This window comes from Rhodnius prolixus, unplaced genomic scaffold, assembly GCF_049639745.1.
Source record: "Rhodnius prolixus isolate KJV_2025 unplaced genomic scaffold, Rpr scaffold_13, whole genome shotgun sequence".
In the NCBI taxonomy this organism is placed as follows: domain Eukaryota; kingdom Metazoa; phylum Arthropoda; class Insecta; order Hemiptera; family Reduviidae; genus Rhodnius; species Rhodnius prolixus.
This window is the reverse complement of record NW_027411583.1, coordinates 6,181,596-6,199,309: the sequence shown is the minus strand read 5'-3', so window position 1 is coordinate 6,199,309 and position 17,714 is coordinate 6,181,596. Positions and strand designations below refer to the sequence as shown.

General features: G+C 34.3%; 1 protein-coding gene across 9 annotated transcripts in view; it reads left to right on the top strand.

Annotated features, from left to right (window-relative positions):
* Nucleotides 1-17,714, top strand: part of LOC141448011 (C3 and PZP-like alpha-2-macroglobulin domain-containing protein 8) — a 413,880-nt gene that overhangs the window by 312,773 nt on the left and 83,393 nt on the right. For 4 of the 9 annotated variants that reach the window (XM_074116013.1, XM_074116012.1, XM_074116011.1 and 1 more), the window contains exons 4-6: nucleotides 6,442-6,630; nucleotides 13,501-13,626; nucleotides 17,248-17,480. In XM_074116013.1, coding sequence (XP_073972114.1) covers nucleotides 6,442-6,630; nucleotides 13,501-13,626; nucleotides 17,248-17,480 — 548 coding nt within the window. Of the gene's footprint in view, nucleotides 1-6,441; nucleotides 6,631-13,500; nucleotides 13,627-13,868; nucleotides 14,410-15,940; nucleotides 16,165-17,247; nucleotides 17,481-17,714 lie in introns of those variants that run through there. The other 5 variants (XM_074116018.1, XM_074116017.1, XM_074116019.1 and 2 more) reach the window with 5 other exon arrangements.

The following is a 17,714-nucleotide window of genomic DNA, read 5'->3' as shown; positions in this document are numbered from 1 at the left end:
GTATGGATTGTTATGGGTTGCTAACATAGAATGGAGCGTCTACTCTATCCGGCAGAGTATTTTGGATTGGAGTGTTTGCACAGTCTATTGATGTTGTGATTTTTTAGCTGTTCCGTAAAGTTCCGAGTCCGTAAGTCCCGTATTGGTGTGAGAAGAGCTGTATAGAGTCGTCGTTTGTTCTGTAGTAACAATCTTTTTTGAACACACTCGCACGACTTCTTTCTAACCACAGTTTACGTTTCCCCCCCCTAATTTAAGGCGCGTCAACATCCTGAGGTTATTGGCGCCCAAATCATTTTGAGGTTCCCCCCCCCTGAAAGTCAAATAATGGATTTTTATTAAATATTTCTCTCTTTATCTGGATAACGTATCCCAAGATAATTTACGTACTCACAGAGTATCCATGTAATAAGGATTTACCAAAATTTGTTCAACTAGAAGGGTACAATTTCAAAGTTTTGTTATTTGGTTTTAACCAGTTAAGCGCGTTTGACATGTACACACGGTCAAACCAAATCTCTGCTACGGTGCGTTCGACGTGTGTACTCGTACTCGTGAAAAATATAAAATTGCCATTAACTATAAAAAAAACTCAAATAAAATACAATAAGAATATTATTTGGTGGGATGTTTCCTTTATCTTACTAATAGAACTGCCAAATATTTTATACGGAGGGGATTGGTGGGTGTCAGCGAGATGATAAGTGGTTGGTACATGTTTGGTCTCCGCATTAGAGATTGGGGAATTACGCACACAAATAGAAGCTCTCAACCCTTGTGCAATGTCGTTTTTATCTTTTAGATAGAGATTCAGAGCTCAGTACGAGCATGATTTCATTTTGCACAGAATTCAAAGCTCTTTTCTTCCTTGTAAAAAAGCTCTTGCGTCTCTAGTTAACTGGAGCAATGCATACGTGAAGCGGTGCAAGATTTTTTGAATGAGCACAAAATGCTCTGGTAATCTCAAGCCCCCCCAGAGAGATTGCAGAAAAAGTCGCTTGCAGTGACTATTTCGACGTTGTCAGCTTTTGGTTTTAAAGAGAACACGGTGTCGCGTGCTAGAAATGGGACAATTTCATAAACTGTATCCCAGACGGCTGTACGAGGTAGATTATGTCCGTAACAGGACATTTCCTGAGGCACAACTTATCATGCAGGCCATATCTGAATCGTTGTAGCTTAACTACAGGCTTTTTAGTACAGAGTCTGGGCAAGAGTGTACACTGTGCAATTTGTCTAAGATTGAAGACATTTTCCACTTTGTTGGGGATATGCCCCATCCTGGCTCCATATAGATTACAATATCTGGGAGGGAAAAAGTTAGCACTGGAGGATGTCGTTCTTTTTCTTAATGGGAAAACTTGGGACCACTTACCTAAATATTTAAAGGCAGCTTTACTATATAGAAGACCGATTATGGAGGAATCTTAGTGAATTGTTAATTTATATTTTGGTTAATTTTGTAAACTACTTTGCTGTAACATACTACCGATGATGTATTATTTTGTTGTACGAGTATTTCGATGTAGCAACTCGGTAGATGGATTTTTATCCATGCTGAAAAGTGTTATTTCTTTTTATTTTTTCACTTTTATTTTATCTTTGTATCATTTGAAGTAAATAAAACACTATTTATTATTATTATTATTAACTTTTGGTTGTTTTGCCCTGCGTTCGACGTGTATACACGTCATTGTCTGATTTTAATTCCACACACTGTGGGGCGTTTTTCAAATTAAATTCCGCGCTTAACTGGCTAAAAGAGAAAATGGACCAATTAACATTTAATAAATATTCTAATTAGAAAGAAAAGTTCCGGAAAAAAAGGGAAACATCGAGTTTAGCCCGACTTTTCAAACTAAGTATTTTTATTGTAATTATTTTTTAAGTAAAGCAAATAAATTCTCCATTACTAACTGGTTGATCAAAATGCTAGAAGACCTATCATAAAGATTTTATAAATGGATATCCAGAGTGCCTCATTGAACCCATCGCGGACAGATATTTTGCCCAGGACTTCATCTTTCTCTCTTTCTCTCACTCCCCACACCAACTTATAATGCAGATTTTCCTCTTTTTAATTCCCTCGGGAAATTTAGAACCCTAGATAGGGTTACTATTAAAAATAGGGATGTTCTCCCCTCCATTCTATCAAGAACGCTCTTTTAATTGAATGAAGGATAACATTGAATAATCTCTCGCTCTCCCTTCTCGCCCGTCTACAATCTTTTTTTTTTTAAGGAAAAAGGAATAAAGTGTCTTCTCCTCCTGTTTCCTGTAAAGAGCGGAAATAAAAAGTAATTATTAAAATTGAAAAATAAAAATTCAATTAAAAAAATTAATTACACTTTAAAATATCGATGTTTTATTTTCTTTTTTATTCAGAGTACATCGCATTTATTAATTTAGATTCTCTGATTGAGAATATTTTCATGATATTAACGAAGAAGATTTTTAATGAACCAAAAAGCCCCCCCCCCAAAAAAAAATAAAGAGAAATTTTTCTATGTACAATTTCCGTTCAAATTATTTTGGACTTTTTTTTTTTTTTTTTGCTCTTCTATTTACGTACTGCATAGTCCGCCATAGTGGACGATATCGATATCTTCAAGGGTCGATATAACATTCTTAGGGTTCTGCCGGCATTCGTGGTTGATTTTGAAGTGTCGATGGTGGAAACTTTAATTAAATTTAACGGGTAGAGTAACAATTATCTGTAATTAAATGTATTTGTTGCAGCCAAATTATAGTTTAAACTTGCCTGATAACTTTTAAAGTATTAGTTTTATTACAGTTTATAAATGTTAACCATTGAGTGAAAGTAAATTTCATAAAAACGCATATTGATGATCATGTGGTTGAAGTTGTAACTGTAATTGTAATTTTCAAAGCTCGAAAATTAACAGTTTTAAAACAATTTGTTAAGTCTACTTTTAGTATTTCTTATCATCTTCTTTGGACTTACTCCTACTTATGTCAGATATTTTAATAAAAATTAAATGTCAAATTATTGACGAATTTTTGTTTGATTAATCTCTTGAAAGGAAAAATAATAATAAAAAATGCTTTAATATTGAAGAACATTTAAATAATCGCAATTGATTTTAAGAGAAGATCCGATGGAATATACACTGTTTATTGCGGTATCCGAGCGGTTAGAAGAAGAAGTAAGAAAAATTTTATTTAATAGCTGAAAGTATATACATACTTATGTACATCGGAGTTCCAGCATAAATACTATAACCTCCAGCTAATTACATAAATTGTTACAAAATATAAAGTAAGTAATGAGGGGAAAAAGACAATGAAAAACCCTCAGCCTCTAGTGCTGCACGAGACCGAGACGAGGCGAGACTTTATGCAGTATATATTTTTGCACCATTTGCTCAAAAATCAGCAAATATCACCGAAGCATGGAAGACAGAAATAATTAATTATACCAAATTAGACCAAGCACCAGTAGACGTTGACATTTTAGAATGGTGGAAAACACTTGAGAATTCCTTCAAAAATTTGTCTAGAATGGCGAAAGATATTTTTAGTATCTGTGCAACTTCAGTGCCATCGGAAAGATTATTTTCGCAAGCTGCGATGATAATGACCAATAGAAGATCTTCTTTACTCAGTAAAAGCTCTTTTATGTATCAATGCTTGGGCAAAGAGTACTCGTATCTTAAAAACGAAAATAGTGCGAGACCTGCGAAGCTAATGAGTATTGTGGTACTGGGTTCGATTCCCGATCTTAGGCCTTGGATTTTATTTAATGGTTAGTAGAAGAAATTTACAGTAAAGTATGTTTGCTAGTCGCCTCCTCCGCGACACCTAATTGGTAGTTGGACGTAAAACCCCGCCTGAAAAAATAGGCGATTACTTTACTTTGCTTACTTTACTTATGTAATAAAGAACACAATTTTATAATTTTGTAGCTAAAAATTAATATTTGAAAAACCGAGACGAGACCGAGATTTCTCGACGAGATATATATGATGTCTCGGTCTCGGTCTCGGTTGCTCAAGTCTCGTCTCGGTCTCGGTACCGAGATTTGTCACGTTTCTCGTGCAGCACTATCAGCCTCTAAAGAAAGTTCTACTTCAGGGAGTCCTTAACTCTCCTGTGTGCCTGTGCACCGTGCCCAAACTATTGTCCGCTATTTGGCTGCTTACGGTGGTTGTGACTTGATTCACACTTACTGGAGAAACCAGTAGCGAGGTACTTGATGTAGTGTTCTAGTACATAGTCCATGTTGGTGTTACCGAGTGTAAGTCTAATAATACGGGTGTATCGAGGTTGTAAGTTGTGACCAGTCTGAGGAATTTATTTTGTATGATCTGCAGTGAGGCGATATTGGATCGACATGTTCAAACTCCAGGAGGGACAAGCATAAAGTAACGTGGGCCTAACCACTATCTTGTACAGGAGGAGTTTATTCTCTTAGTGACAGTTTAGAGCCCTTGCAGAAGAGCGGGAATAGTACTCGAATGACTGCCTTGCCTTTGTTGACTCCATCCTTTATGTGGGGGGAGGTCAGCCCATGATCCAGTAATACTCCAAGATACTTGATAGTGGCAGCCCATCGCACATTCCGTCCCCAGCCGAGCTGTTGTAGGCTAGACCCGCAAAGCTAAGATGTATTGTTGGTTAGTAGGTTCGATCCCAGGTTTGGGTCTTGGATTTTATTTAATGGTTAATATGAGGGCGCCATGGTAGCCGAGCTGTTATAGGCTAGACCAGACCCGCAAAGCTAAGATGTATTGCGGTACTAGTCTAACCCCTTGGATTTTATTTAATGGTAAATATGAGAAATTTATAGTAAAGTATGTTAGGCGGTTCTAGGCTAGACCCGCAAAGCTAAGATGTATTGCGGTACTAGTCTAACCCCTTGGATTTTATTTAATGGTAAATATGAGAAATTTATAGTAAAGTATGTTTTAGTCGCCTTCGTCCACTACACCTAAAATTTGGTAGTTGGAGGTAAAGCCTGCCTGAAAAAATAGGCATTACTTTACTTTTTATTTTATTTTTTTTATTCTTATTTAAACCAAAATAAGTTGGTTGACTACATGAGAGAACATGTTTAGTAATTTACGTAAATTGCAGTAACGGAAGTCGCTCATACTACAATTTGCTGCTACTATTTACGCCACTAAGAATGCCGCTGAAAATGAATCCTAAGAATTTAGAGGAATAAAGAAATAAAATTTTGGCCATCTCTGATTTACAGCATATAACTGGGCTATTGAAACCCAATATTGTTAAAGACCACCCTACTTGACTTGACCTAAAATTAATCTATTAGTGGAAAGCTTATTGAGAAACAATAACCTATCGGGTAACTTGGACTGGGTAGCTTAATTGGATAGAGGACAATTTTGGTTAATTTTCAAACTGTGTTTGGAAGTCCAATTAATCACGTACAATATTTCCTCGTTACAAAATGCAAAGTTTATTGAACTGTATGCTGGTAATTAATCTTGGGTCATAAATGTAATTATTACACCTCTTCTTTCTATTAGCTATGGACCTCGAAGATTCTTTGCTACCATCGAAACACGTCTTGCTTCTCCAACTTCTAACACCCAGATGGTTCATCCACAATGTCTTCCATATGTACAATAGTACTACAGTGGTTCATCTGCAACGCCAATCTGCACTGAAAAGAAATACTGAAATGAGCGGCAGGAAATCATTACAGAGCAACACAGAACATTTTGCTGTTGCGAGTTTAGGACGTCATGAGAAAGGATCTTGGCTATGTGGTTCCACTAATTAAACTGGGGCATTTCTAAGTGGGCGAGTGTTATTTCTTATCTAGATTGAGAGAGTTGACAATGTTAGGATTATTCTGTTGGTTAAGAAGTGGTTTGTCCTCTCTCTAGTGCAATGGATATGGGCATCCTTGGATGCTCAAGTGAATCCTTCACTTTACTTATTATTGGATCCACAAATCCTTTCTGAACAATCTCTTCTTCTGGATCAACTCAGGTTCTTTGTACTCCACTGTATTCCAAATCCACTCTGGCGTTCATCCAGTAAATTGTCTGCTGGAGTCTCTCCTATCCATATCTCCATCTGTATCTTCTCCAAAATGGGCCATCCAACTCAGAAACAATCCACCATCACACCTAAGCAGACGATACCAGTGTCCTTGCACCTAATCCAGAACCTTTCCTGGCATCACAAGCTATACAAATCGACGTAAATACGTTACAACTTCGATTCACAAGATCGAAAATCTAAATCAACTCCTCCAGAAATGGAATTGTATAAAGTTCATTCTCAGACGTGCAGACCTTTCGCCATTCCTCCACCATAGGACGATTATCTTCACTGATAATTAGGATAAAGTGTCTTTGAATTATTTAAAATAATAATAATTAATTTTTATTATAACAGATAACACTATTATCATAAAAATAACAACACTTTTACGTTATGTTGCAGGCGAAGGTGCAGTGAGTGTAACAGTGCCAAAACGTGCCAGCGGACCGGCGTATCTGGAGTGTCTGTCGGGATGTGACCAGTCCGGATCTAGTTGTGTTCTGCAGACTAGCAGTCCACTGAGTTTGGTCGGACCAGTTCGAGATGTTATCATCCGCCCAAGGAGTAAATACTACAAACCTGGAGAAAACAGTTAGTTAAAATGATCTTATGTTTTGATGCAAAAAGAAATTTATATTGGATTTTTACTGATTATTCTGTCCATGCTCCAAATCGAACTTATTGTATGCGCGATTTTAAGGACCTGAAGTAATGGGACAGACCTCGATGAAGTCTTTTTTTTTCTAAACGCTGCCTCATTTTATTTAAATACTCCGTACGGAGCACACTGAAACAAAGAATTATTGATGTTCTGAAACATTACACCAGTCTTACATTGATTAAAATTTGGTTACTTCCTTCTTACATTATTTAGAGACGTTTAGTGTGCAACAAGGAGTATTATATGCATAGAAAAATAGATAAAAACCTGTAAATGGAGAAGAATTTAAGAATGATATATTTCAAAACGTTCGAAACTGCTTCACAGACTTCTTGGACGACGCTCCTAATTGCCCAATAGAACTTAAAAGATGGATATACAGTACTAAACTCAAACCCGTATGGGCTTAAGGACTAGAACTTTGGGGTTCAACCAAACCTACAAACATACGGACTGTAAGGACATTTCAGTCAAAACTACTTCGACAGATAGCTGACGCTCCTTTCTACGTAAACAAACTTCACTCTTCGCAACGATCTCAACATCCCATTCGTAACGTACACCAACTCGCCAAGATTGAATATCAAAAGTTCCATACTGCTCTCTCTACTTACTCTAATCCTCTCGTACTGTCTCTCGCTTCCTCTGACATTCCTGACAATCCTCCCAGCCGATTGAACCGCCAGAACTATACTGCTCTCTCTACTTGCTCTAATCCTCTCGTACTGTCTCTCGCCTCCTCTGACATTCCTGACAATCCTCCTCGCCGACTGAATCGCCAGAACTATATTGCTCTCTCCACTTGCTCCAATCCTCTAGTACAGTCTCTCGCCTCCTCTGACATCCCTAACAATACTCCTCGCCGACTGAATCGCCAGTGGCCCCGCGACTTCCTTGCAATTTGAAGACCATAAACATCATTCATATCCTGTAGAGAGTGCTACCGCTAGGTAGTTTCTCTTCCTGCACCAGTTCGTCATAACATATTTATCTCCTATTTACTCATTGTATATATTTATACAGATTGTAAATAACTAAATAAATAAATATAAAAGGTTATATTTAAATCTATTATACGTCCTTAAATAATTAAAAGATCATAGCCGGCTATATCGCGGTAGAGTGAAATGGGGCTGACTATCTGGTGCTTTAAAGTTGACAGAACTGCAATCTGTTCCGGCAGGGTGAAAAAGCTGCGAGATCTAGCAGTAATTATTCCTTCCAAAGTGTGAGATAGAACGGAATAGGAAGGGAAAAACCAAGTGTACCGACTCCATTAGCTTTCACAATTTGCACACAAAATAACCGGAACAAGGGGTACAGGGACAAAAAAAAAAAAAAATTAAAAATGTCCCTGTGTTAACCAAGGAAGAAGATTATATAACTACCAACGCTGTTACTACAGAGCTAGTGCTTCTCAGTTAATTTCCAACATCCGGCCAGAAATCATCAAAGTTTGATTAATACTTGCCCGGGTAATTAGTTTTCTCAGCCGGAGCCCGCTCTCTGTCCAGCCTCAGTAAATAGCAGTTAATTTGCATTTGACACTTCATTTTTTATCTTTCTTTTTCGCTCTCAGTCAGAGGAAATGAGGCGCAAAAAAAGAAAGCCCAAGTTAGTAATGAAAATTCTTTCTTCATCCAAGAGGGGAACGGATCTTATTTCTCTGTTTTAGACTCGAGTTCTTAAAAAAAAAATGGGGACATTTTGATTATTATAAACATCAATTTAATAGTTTTATAAAAAATTGTTTGTATACCCTGTGTCATGAGTTTCCCGAAGATAAGAATCTATCAGACGATCTTTTATTAAATATTGTCTATAAAAAATAAAAACAAAAACACGCCGGAAAAGCTGATAATTTTTTTAACATTCGTATTCTAGTATTGAAACCGACAAAGAAGCTCCTCCTGAATACGGAAATAGTAACCCAGTTTATGGAGTTTCCACTACTTCTGTACGGGAAGCACAACTATTGTGCTTGGAAAGCAATTGTTTTTAGTCAGGTACCGGACAGGAAATGGTTATTGGTTTTTATGTTTGTTTGTAGCTCGAGTGTGTTTTGGAGCTCGCTGTAAGGTGCTCGCTGTGAGATATAGAGCCTATCTATGTTTGTTTTTTTAGCCTCCTACATACCTTCATTTTACGTTCCCTGCTTTGGTTATTTTTTTCTTCTACTTTTCTCTGTTTTTCCTTAAAAGGTCCTTATTGATTTTTGTTTCCTTAAATTTCCATATGCTATCAGATTGTGTGCATTATTAGGCAATTACAAATATTGGTTTCGAATATTTCATTATTTAAACTTAGCAAGGTTATTTGAAATTGGTAAATTATTTGTAAATTTGATCTAACTCGATCTAACAATAGCTAACTCCTTTGATGAGTGAATTCAAGATTCTGTTCCCAAGAGTCATTCATTATTCGCCCTAGATTTGGGAGCAAAAATGGAGATCTGATTGATTAATTTCGCTAATTTTTGCAACAATCAAAGATGAATCGAATCTTCACTCTACAGATATTTTGTTCTCACTCACACAAAGATACAGGATAAAGTAAAAATACAGCAATTGGAGACAAAAATTGAAGCAAAAAAAAAAAACCAGCCAACCTGAACAGAATTGTAATTTTATTGATCTATAACAATTAATTCGCAGCACCGCTGTGGGTTCGATGGAAAAAAGGGTCAACTTGGGTTGATATTATCTCCTATATATAGTTGGATGGGTTCATTCTGCACCATTAGGTAGCTGGCCACTTGCGAAATTAAATAATCTACCCATGGGTTCTTGTCGGCTCACACCTCTGTTTCTCGTTCTATTCTCTCATTTTGTTGAAGTAGACGACCTTCGGGTAGACTGTGCCAATGGGTTCGTTCCAAGGTAAAGAGAGAGCGGAAAGACTAGAAGCTATTGAATTAATTTAATATGATTCTGCACGAAAAGACAAGTCTGACAGTAATTCTATTAGAAACGTATTCTCAATTATTAAGATGATTCAGCGTACATTTTTTTTTTGTAAAATTTATTAATTTTGGATGAAATTAGTCTTAATTACAGCCATGGATGAAAAGGCAGTAGACAGGGAGATCCGCTAAGTAGTAAAAGCAATAGACAGAGGATGTTTAGCTTATCAGTCAAAAAGCAGTAGACAGAGGCTTAGTTTAGCAGTCAAAAGGCTGTAGGCAGAGGATCATCTTAACAGTCAAGAGGCAGCAGACAAAGGTTTAGCTTAGCAGTCAAAACGCAGTAGTCAGAGGCTTAGCTTAGCAGTCAAAAGACTGTAGGCAGGGGATCATCTTAGCAGTCGAGAGGCAGCAGACAAAGGTTTAGCTTAGCAGTCAAAAAGCAGTATTCTGGGATTTAATTTATTTATTTGTTTAGTCTACTTAGCAGTCAAAAGGCAGTAGACAGCGGATCGATCAGCTTAGCAGTCATAAAGCAGTGGTCAGGGCATCTGCTTAGCAGTCTGATATCTGAACGCGAACATTCAGATTGTGATAAGAACCGCTGGTTCTACTACCTAGTAATCTGCATACTCTAGGGGCCTCATTCAGGGCTGTAGATTTGCCTAAAACACAAACCAAGGTGAAGCTTTTTTATATCATTGGAACTTGTCCATCTTTCTTTGTACTTCTTTCATGTCCATTGTTCACAGTCGCCGACGATTTGGCTTTCCTGGCCCAAAGAAAGGAACTCACAGAATTTCCAGTCTTCTTTCATTGTAATCCTACTTCCCTGAAACATGATTCCCTCAAGCTCAATTACATGAGGAAGTTAATTGATGTAAGCCGTTAATTTTCTTAATAAAACTAACACCATACGAAGAGTTATTAGACTCAAATTACCAGCCACAAGTTTAAGCTAGTTTAAGAAGCCACCTAGCAGAAACTTTCACTTTAAGTAAAACAATTATGTACTCACAATGCGTTTAGAAACTTCGGGTTATAAAGTTGCGTCCACCAACCAGGGTAATCGCCGGGATAACTCTGTTTCTTCGTTCGCTTAAATTATGTTATTTAACATCATGTTTAGTAAATTAACCATTTCTTAACCAATTAGAATTTTGATTGACATTTTGCTTGAATTTTTTTTTATTTCTTTCCTAAAATTTTAGTTGGCCTTAGCAATATTTAATTTAAATATAATATAACGGTAAAAGAACCGTGTTTATTGCTTTTTGTAGATATAAGACACCGGATGGATTCTAAATTCTCAGAATGAAAGAACAGGACAGTATTAGCACTATTTCTGCATCTTTCTTTAAAATTAACATAACTATTAAATATTTAAGTACAATTCCAAAATACTTATCGGAAGTGCTAATCTATTCTATTGATGTTGTGATTTCCGGCAGTTTGTCCGAGCGAATTCTAAGATTCAATAATTTTTCATTATGTAAATTGTTGTAAGAAAAAATCGTGTGAGGTACGAGGTGTGGCTATTAAATAACGAGTCTATTGCTGTAAAACATTTTATTTTAAAATCATATTTAGTTATTATCACCTTCAATATACACCTACAACGCTACATGTGAATTTACCATTGTTCGAAACCGTGCTGGAAGTCTTTTTCTGTCAGCTCCTGCATGACGCGTGCCGCTTTTTCTTTCACAGCTTCACAACGGACCGAAATCGTGTTCCTTTTAATGCAGATTTGACTTTGGGGAACAGATCTAAAGTCACATGGGGCGGCCAGGACAGGCGAATAAGGCGTATGGCCTAAAACTGGGATGTTGTACTTGGCTAGAAATGCAGTGTGAGCCGCGCGCGTTGTCTTGATGGAGAACCCCGGGACTTGTTCTTCCACAAAAATCAGGTCGTTTTTTTCCTTACTCTTTCACGGAGTTGAGCAAGCACCTTGCGGTAGTAATGTTGATTAATTATAATCGATATTTCCATCCGTTTTGGACGCAGAAGGGGGCGAACCGGGCGGTCATCATCTCCAACGTCTTCTTGTCCATCTTGGAAACGCTTGAACCACTCAAAAACTCGCGCACGTGATTAACATTCATCACCATAAACTTCTTTTAATGAAAGATAAGTTTCAGTAGCGGTTTTATCAAGTTTTGATGTGAAATTTCACGACAATTCGTTGCTTTACTACGTGTGTAGTATCATGTTTTCGGTAAAACGTAAACTAACACCTCTTACACAAATGACGGTTCTGATCAGACAGATTTCTCTACAAATACGTGAGACGCTGCAATCGAAAGAAAGGGCTGTACGCTGCACAGCTGTCGCGGTCGTTAGGATTTGGCGCATGCATAGTTCTTCTGTAGCAGTATCAGTCTCGTTATTCGAGAGACACCTCGCATTCGAATTTTTCATTAATTTCCGTTTGTTTTCCGTGTCTTTGATTTTTTTTTCCTGTGACTTGCTACACCGATCACCCGACTGATTGGGTGAAGTAAAGTAATTGTCCATTTTTTCAGACGGACTTTACGTCCAACTGTCGTGGACGGAGGCGGCTAGCAAACATACTTTAATGTAAATTTCTTTTATTAACCATTAAATAAAATACAAGGCCTCTAGACCAGGAATCGAACCCAGTACCACAATAAATTAACAGTATATCGCCTTCCATAAAGTCGTTCCAGCATTTGAACTGATTTTAAACTCTATAGTTCTTAGAATATCTGCTTTCTTGTAGATAACAACCTTCAGTTAAAAATTTTGTCAACCGTTTATGGTTAACAATAAATTTGGGAAGTTTATTTTATGTCAAGATGATTGATTCTTAAAACGTTTTCTCGCCCACGAAATACGATTTTTTTAAATAAAATTGTTTAATCTATCTGAATTCAGAAATTAGGTAAATGCATTTAAGGCATTAAGGCATTTAATTCAGCAACTCTATGTGCTGATAAAGATTAGTAAATGTTCAACATTCCTTCTACTAGATGCGATCTGTTAAAGTCTACAAATTAAAATGTATCAGCTGTGATTTTACTATTTTGATGAAGTTGTAAAAGAGGTAAAATTAGAAAAAGAGTAGCCTTACCGGAAGATACCAATCTGAAATACAAATCTATTCAATTACAGCTACAAACTATTAGCACTTACTTTATTTTACTATAACATAAAAAACTACAAAAAACAAAAATCAGTAGCAAGTGATTTTATTTTTCTATTTGTTTATAGAGAGAATTTAAGGAATAGAAAAAGGTGGACCCATTTTAAGTAGATGGCTCTGGTGGATTTCAAGACATTGATAGCGGACCCCTACGACCAAATTGAATTTTCGTTTGTATTGGCCATGCAGATTCCACTGTTAGACCCTTGCTTCGTTTCCCTTTTTTTCTTTTGCTTGGATATCACTTCCTTTCTGACCCAAATGTTTGCCCTGGGAAACATAATCTTATGCTTTGGTTTAGAATCTGGTATTTTTATTCGAGTTTCTCCTTTTTTTATTCGCCTACTTGGTTTTCCCCCCTATTTTCTCATAGAAAATATACACATATGTATGTATAATTTAAAAAATCTTCTAAGAATATTATAAATAGAATTACAATTTAGGATATGAGGTAATTGATTATTTTTGGCCCAAACATTTTGTTTTGTTTACAGCGGGTGTTCAAAGATAACAAGACTTATACAGAATTCAAACCATTTTCTGTTTCCTTGAACTATGTCTTTCTTATGAAAATTCAATTTACGCATCAGTATTTCCTTTATAACTAAACAAATGGCCGGAATTAACAGTAAAACAATCTTAATATAATTTTCTAACATAATTTCCTGCTACTGTTTTTTACCTTTCACAAACCTCCAGCTAAATATGATTTTTTTATATTTATTACAGTTGAATTCTGGCTGCTGGCATTGGATCATGATCTACACGTGTCAACAGATTTGACCGGATGTGTATACGTCAAAGATCCCACAGGAACTAAAGTGGCTATTTGGCAAGATCTTCCTTTAGATTATGGTAGGTTTACAACATATTTGTTGGTGTTTTGTCAGGAAATATTTTGCAACTATTTCATTTTTATGCAGGGTAAATAATAATCCATTATTTTTAAATATTTTTTTATTTATTTATTTTGTTTTTAATAGATAAAATGTATAGATACATTCGTCAAACGTTTCCAGAACATGTGCTTTTCTGTAAATTACAGAACAGGCAACTCAATTATTAATATTAAAACAAAAAACAAAAATTAAATATATTTTTCTCTTCCATCATTATAGTAGCCACCAAATTTGCGTTCTTTATGGAATGTTAACCTGAACTCAAATATACACCAACTTAATCAAAAATATATTTTTAAAATTACCGCCATAAAACTGTTAAATATGATAGGCAGCTTGTATAACCTGCAAAAGGTATAACCACATAGTGCACTTCACGTTACCACAAGACAGAGGTGCTGACAGTGGCTTAGCCGGGTATACTTATAATTAGTGCTTTATATAATAATGTAATAAGTCTTGATTACGATTTTAATAAGTTATAGGACATTATAATAGTAATAACGTGGATTTTACAGTTCGTTTGCTGAAAACAAAATCGAAACCTATTCAAAAAGTTAGTCATTAAATTTTTCATTAAAATAATCTTTAAAAATAATTTAATTAAAATAATATATAATAAGTCAAGGATTAACTGGAAACACCTGGATAGCCATCAAGAATTACCAACATAAATCGAAGCAATTCCTTAATTTCATCAGATGCAATTGATTTCGTGAACTGAAAAATCAAAAAGCAGGTACTCTTTTGATATTGTTAGTAGTGTTAAAAATACTCTATTATGATTTAAAAATAGCTTTAATTATTGAATTTTATGGGGGAAAAAAACGTTGAATTTATGAGATAAGCTAAATTTTGAGACAATTGAAAAATCATATTTGCAAATAAAAATAACTATTACTTAATTGATCTTTCACTTTTAAAGAAATTAATAGTAATACTGTAGTCTGTGAACTTCATGAACAATTACTTGGCTCGAAACAGATCTATGTGTCACGTCTACTGCAATGAAGTCTACGTTTAATTTAAATTTAGTAAGCTCTAAACATTGATTGTTGGTAGAGAAACAACTAATTTAATTAGACTTATCAGATCTCTTGTAAAATTATAAACCATTAGGCTAATTTCTTTTTAATAAATAATTGAATTAAAGCTATATTTAATAAAATGAATGAGTAAGAATACATTACATTTTTGTGACTGTAATTAATACAAAAAGCATTGTAGCTTTTAAACAATAGCTTTTACAACCGCCTGTCAGATCTAATTTCACTTAATAACTTTTAAATTAAACAGAACATAGATTAGATAATAAGAATATTAGACATCATAAAAGTATTGAAAAGGAATATTCTTTGATGTTTAGTTAGTTAAAAATTAATTCATGCTAATTATTAGATATTTTTTTGTAAAAATCATTTTTGTACAATTACTCAACCTCATTTATACAAACATTAAATCATATTTATGATTGTTTTAAAAGATGTACAATTTTTAACTTACCTAAATCAGTGATAAGAAGCATTAACAATCTTTTTTTAAACTGTAATTAACAAAACTTCTGTATACTTTTTTTTATTTGATATAGTAAATATTTTAAAGAGCAAAACAAAAGCGTTTTGTTTAAATCAGTACCCTTTATTTTCATTTAAATCATAAATATGTTTGTAGGTTGCTGGCTAAATGCAAAAAATTGACTAAAGTGATAGATTTTTTTTATTTAGATATAAATGAAATATTGCATATTGACATAAAATTAAAAGTGCTAGTTATTGGAAAATTATAAAAGCTGCTTTTCTATATAAATCCTTAGATTACACTCAATATTATTAAAAAAAAAGTAAAGTAAAATTTCATTAACATCCAAAGCATTATAACCTCAACAAATGGTTTTACTTTCAATATATTTTAATGTTTATAAAATACGGCTCTAGAGTGCTCCACCTACTGGGAAATAACAATAACCTCCAGATCATTTTAATGTATAACCTACATTGTTTATCTTTGAGTTTGCACTAAAGGCCGCTTGAGTGCTCTCATAATTGGAAAATTACATTTTTCATCAAAATAGCTTCAAAAAAGCTGGATTCGTATCAGGAAATAGTTCGTGAAAGGAGCTAACTTGGTCTCTATTTGTGTTTATTAAAAGCGCCAGCAGAGCGCTCTCATAATTGGTAAATTTCATTTTTATTTAATAATTATTATAAAAATGCTGGATTTGTAACAGGAGATAGTTCGTCAAAGGAGTTAAATTTGTTTATATATTAATTTACAAAAAGTTTATCTAAGGTTATCCATATAAAGTCAATTTAAATATTACTATTGTTTGGAAATGATTGAAATAAACAACATGCAGTGGGTATTTTATTTTGAATTGTAATGAGAATAATTTTGGATCTATTAATATATTAAGTACTAATTTAAATACTTAAAACAAGTAGAGTTGTTGAATCTCTCACTGTGGAAGGCATTTATTGAGCAACAATGAAAAAAGGTACTTCGTAAAGATATATTCATTAAGCATTTACCTTTTTTTGTCTTGTTTTGTGTGTAATTTGTTTAAACATTTTGTTTAAAAGGTTTTACTCGTATTTAAGAAGATGTAAAGTCAAACATGAATATGTAAATATAAGACAATCATGGAAAGAAAAACTAATATGTGATTGTTAGTTTTGGAATTTTCCTCTTTTTAAAGTACATCAGGTACAGTTAGAAATTACTATAATTAGGTTGAGATCTATTAGAATCATCGTTACTGCGTTATAAATGGTGTTTTCATTAATTTTATACAATAGATTTCACTTAATTCATACGTTTCATATACATACATGTAATTGAATAACTATAGAGTACATCTTCTTTTAGATTTTGTTTGTAATGAAGGCTTTTCTTGTTACTAATTGCATTTTGTAATAGTAAGTGTTTTGATCAGGTCTTGTTATCCAAACAGTTTTCTATTATAGAAATATAAATTAGAGTTCAAAATTTTATATATCTTTCTACTTTTATTTGAGATACACTTTCCTCAAAAAAAAAAAATATCTGTATTTGTATTGTAGCAATACTGAAATGTTTTCAAACATAGCTTCGTCAGCACTATTTTACAGTTCAGCCTTATAAAGCAAAACTGTGAAGCTTCAATGAGAGTTGTTAGAATTCTTACTTTGAAAACTTAAAGTAGGTATTTGAGTTTGCAATTTTCCAGTTTTAACTTCTTGAAACTTGGTATATTATTCGTTTTGAGTGTATATTTGAAATCTAAATCTTTTATTAAAAATATTTTGGTGAAGCTAAAGTATAACACAGTTGTATCCACTTTATTATTGTCGGGACGATTTATTCAAACTTAATGCTATTTGTGGCTTAATATTATTTAATGTGTCATAACATACACTACATTTACTTCATATATTTTACATAATCTTGTAATTTTTACTTAAAAATGCATCCAAATTGACACTCATATTTCACTGAATGTTCTATTTCTACAAACTTGCACAAAATCCCCCTCCAAGAATTGATAATCAAATCTATAAAAATATTATTTTATTTTAATGTCTTTTTATTTTTTTTACAGGGGTGAAAGGGCTAGAATTAAATCTTTCCCCGGAGGCTCCACTTGGTCTATGGCACATTGAAGTGGATGTTGATGGTTCCACTTTTATGACCGTACTGAATGTCTCGTTAAGCCGTGGTTCTACAGATCCAGTTATTCCTGAATTGCCCATTGCTGAGGAACATTACGTTGAACTGAGTTTCTCTCATGAAATGAGACGAAGGTACAAGCCTGGCTTGCCATTCGTTGGGAAAGTAAGTGCAAGAATTTTTATTATCTTACTTATTAATTTTTAAGTTATATCTAATAACTTTATGGTAGATTTACAAAACTGTTATGTAAAATAAGCACCTGCCGTTTGTGTATAATTCGGTTAAAGAGATGCGTTCTAATGAGGAATGAATATTACATATTTTAAAGATTGAACCTTATAGCTCAATTCCATGTGCCCAGTTTTGGTTTTCGAATTATATGTAATAAGTATATAA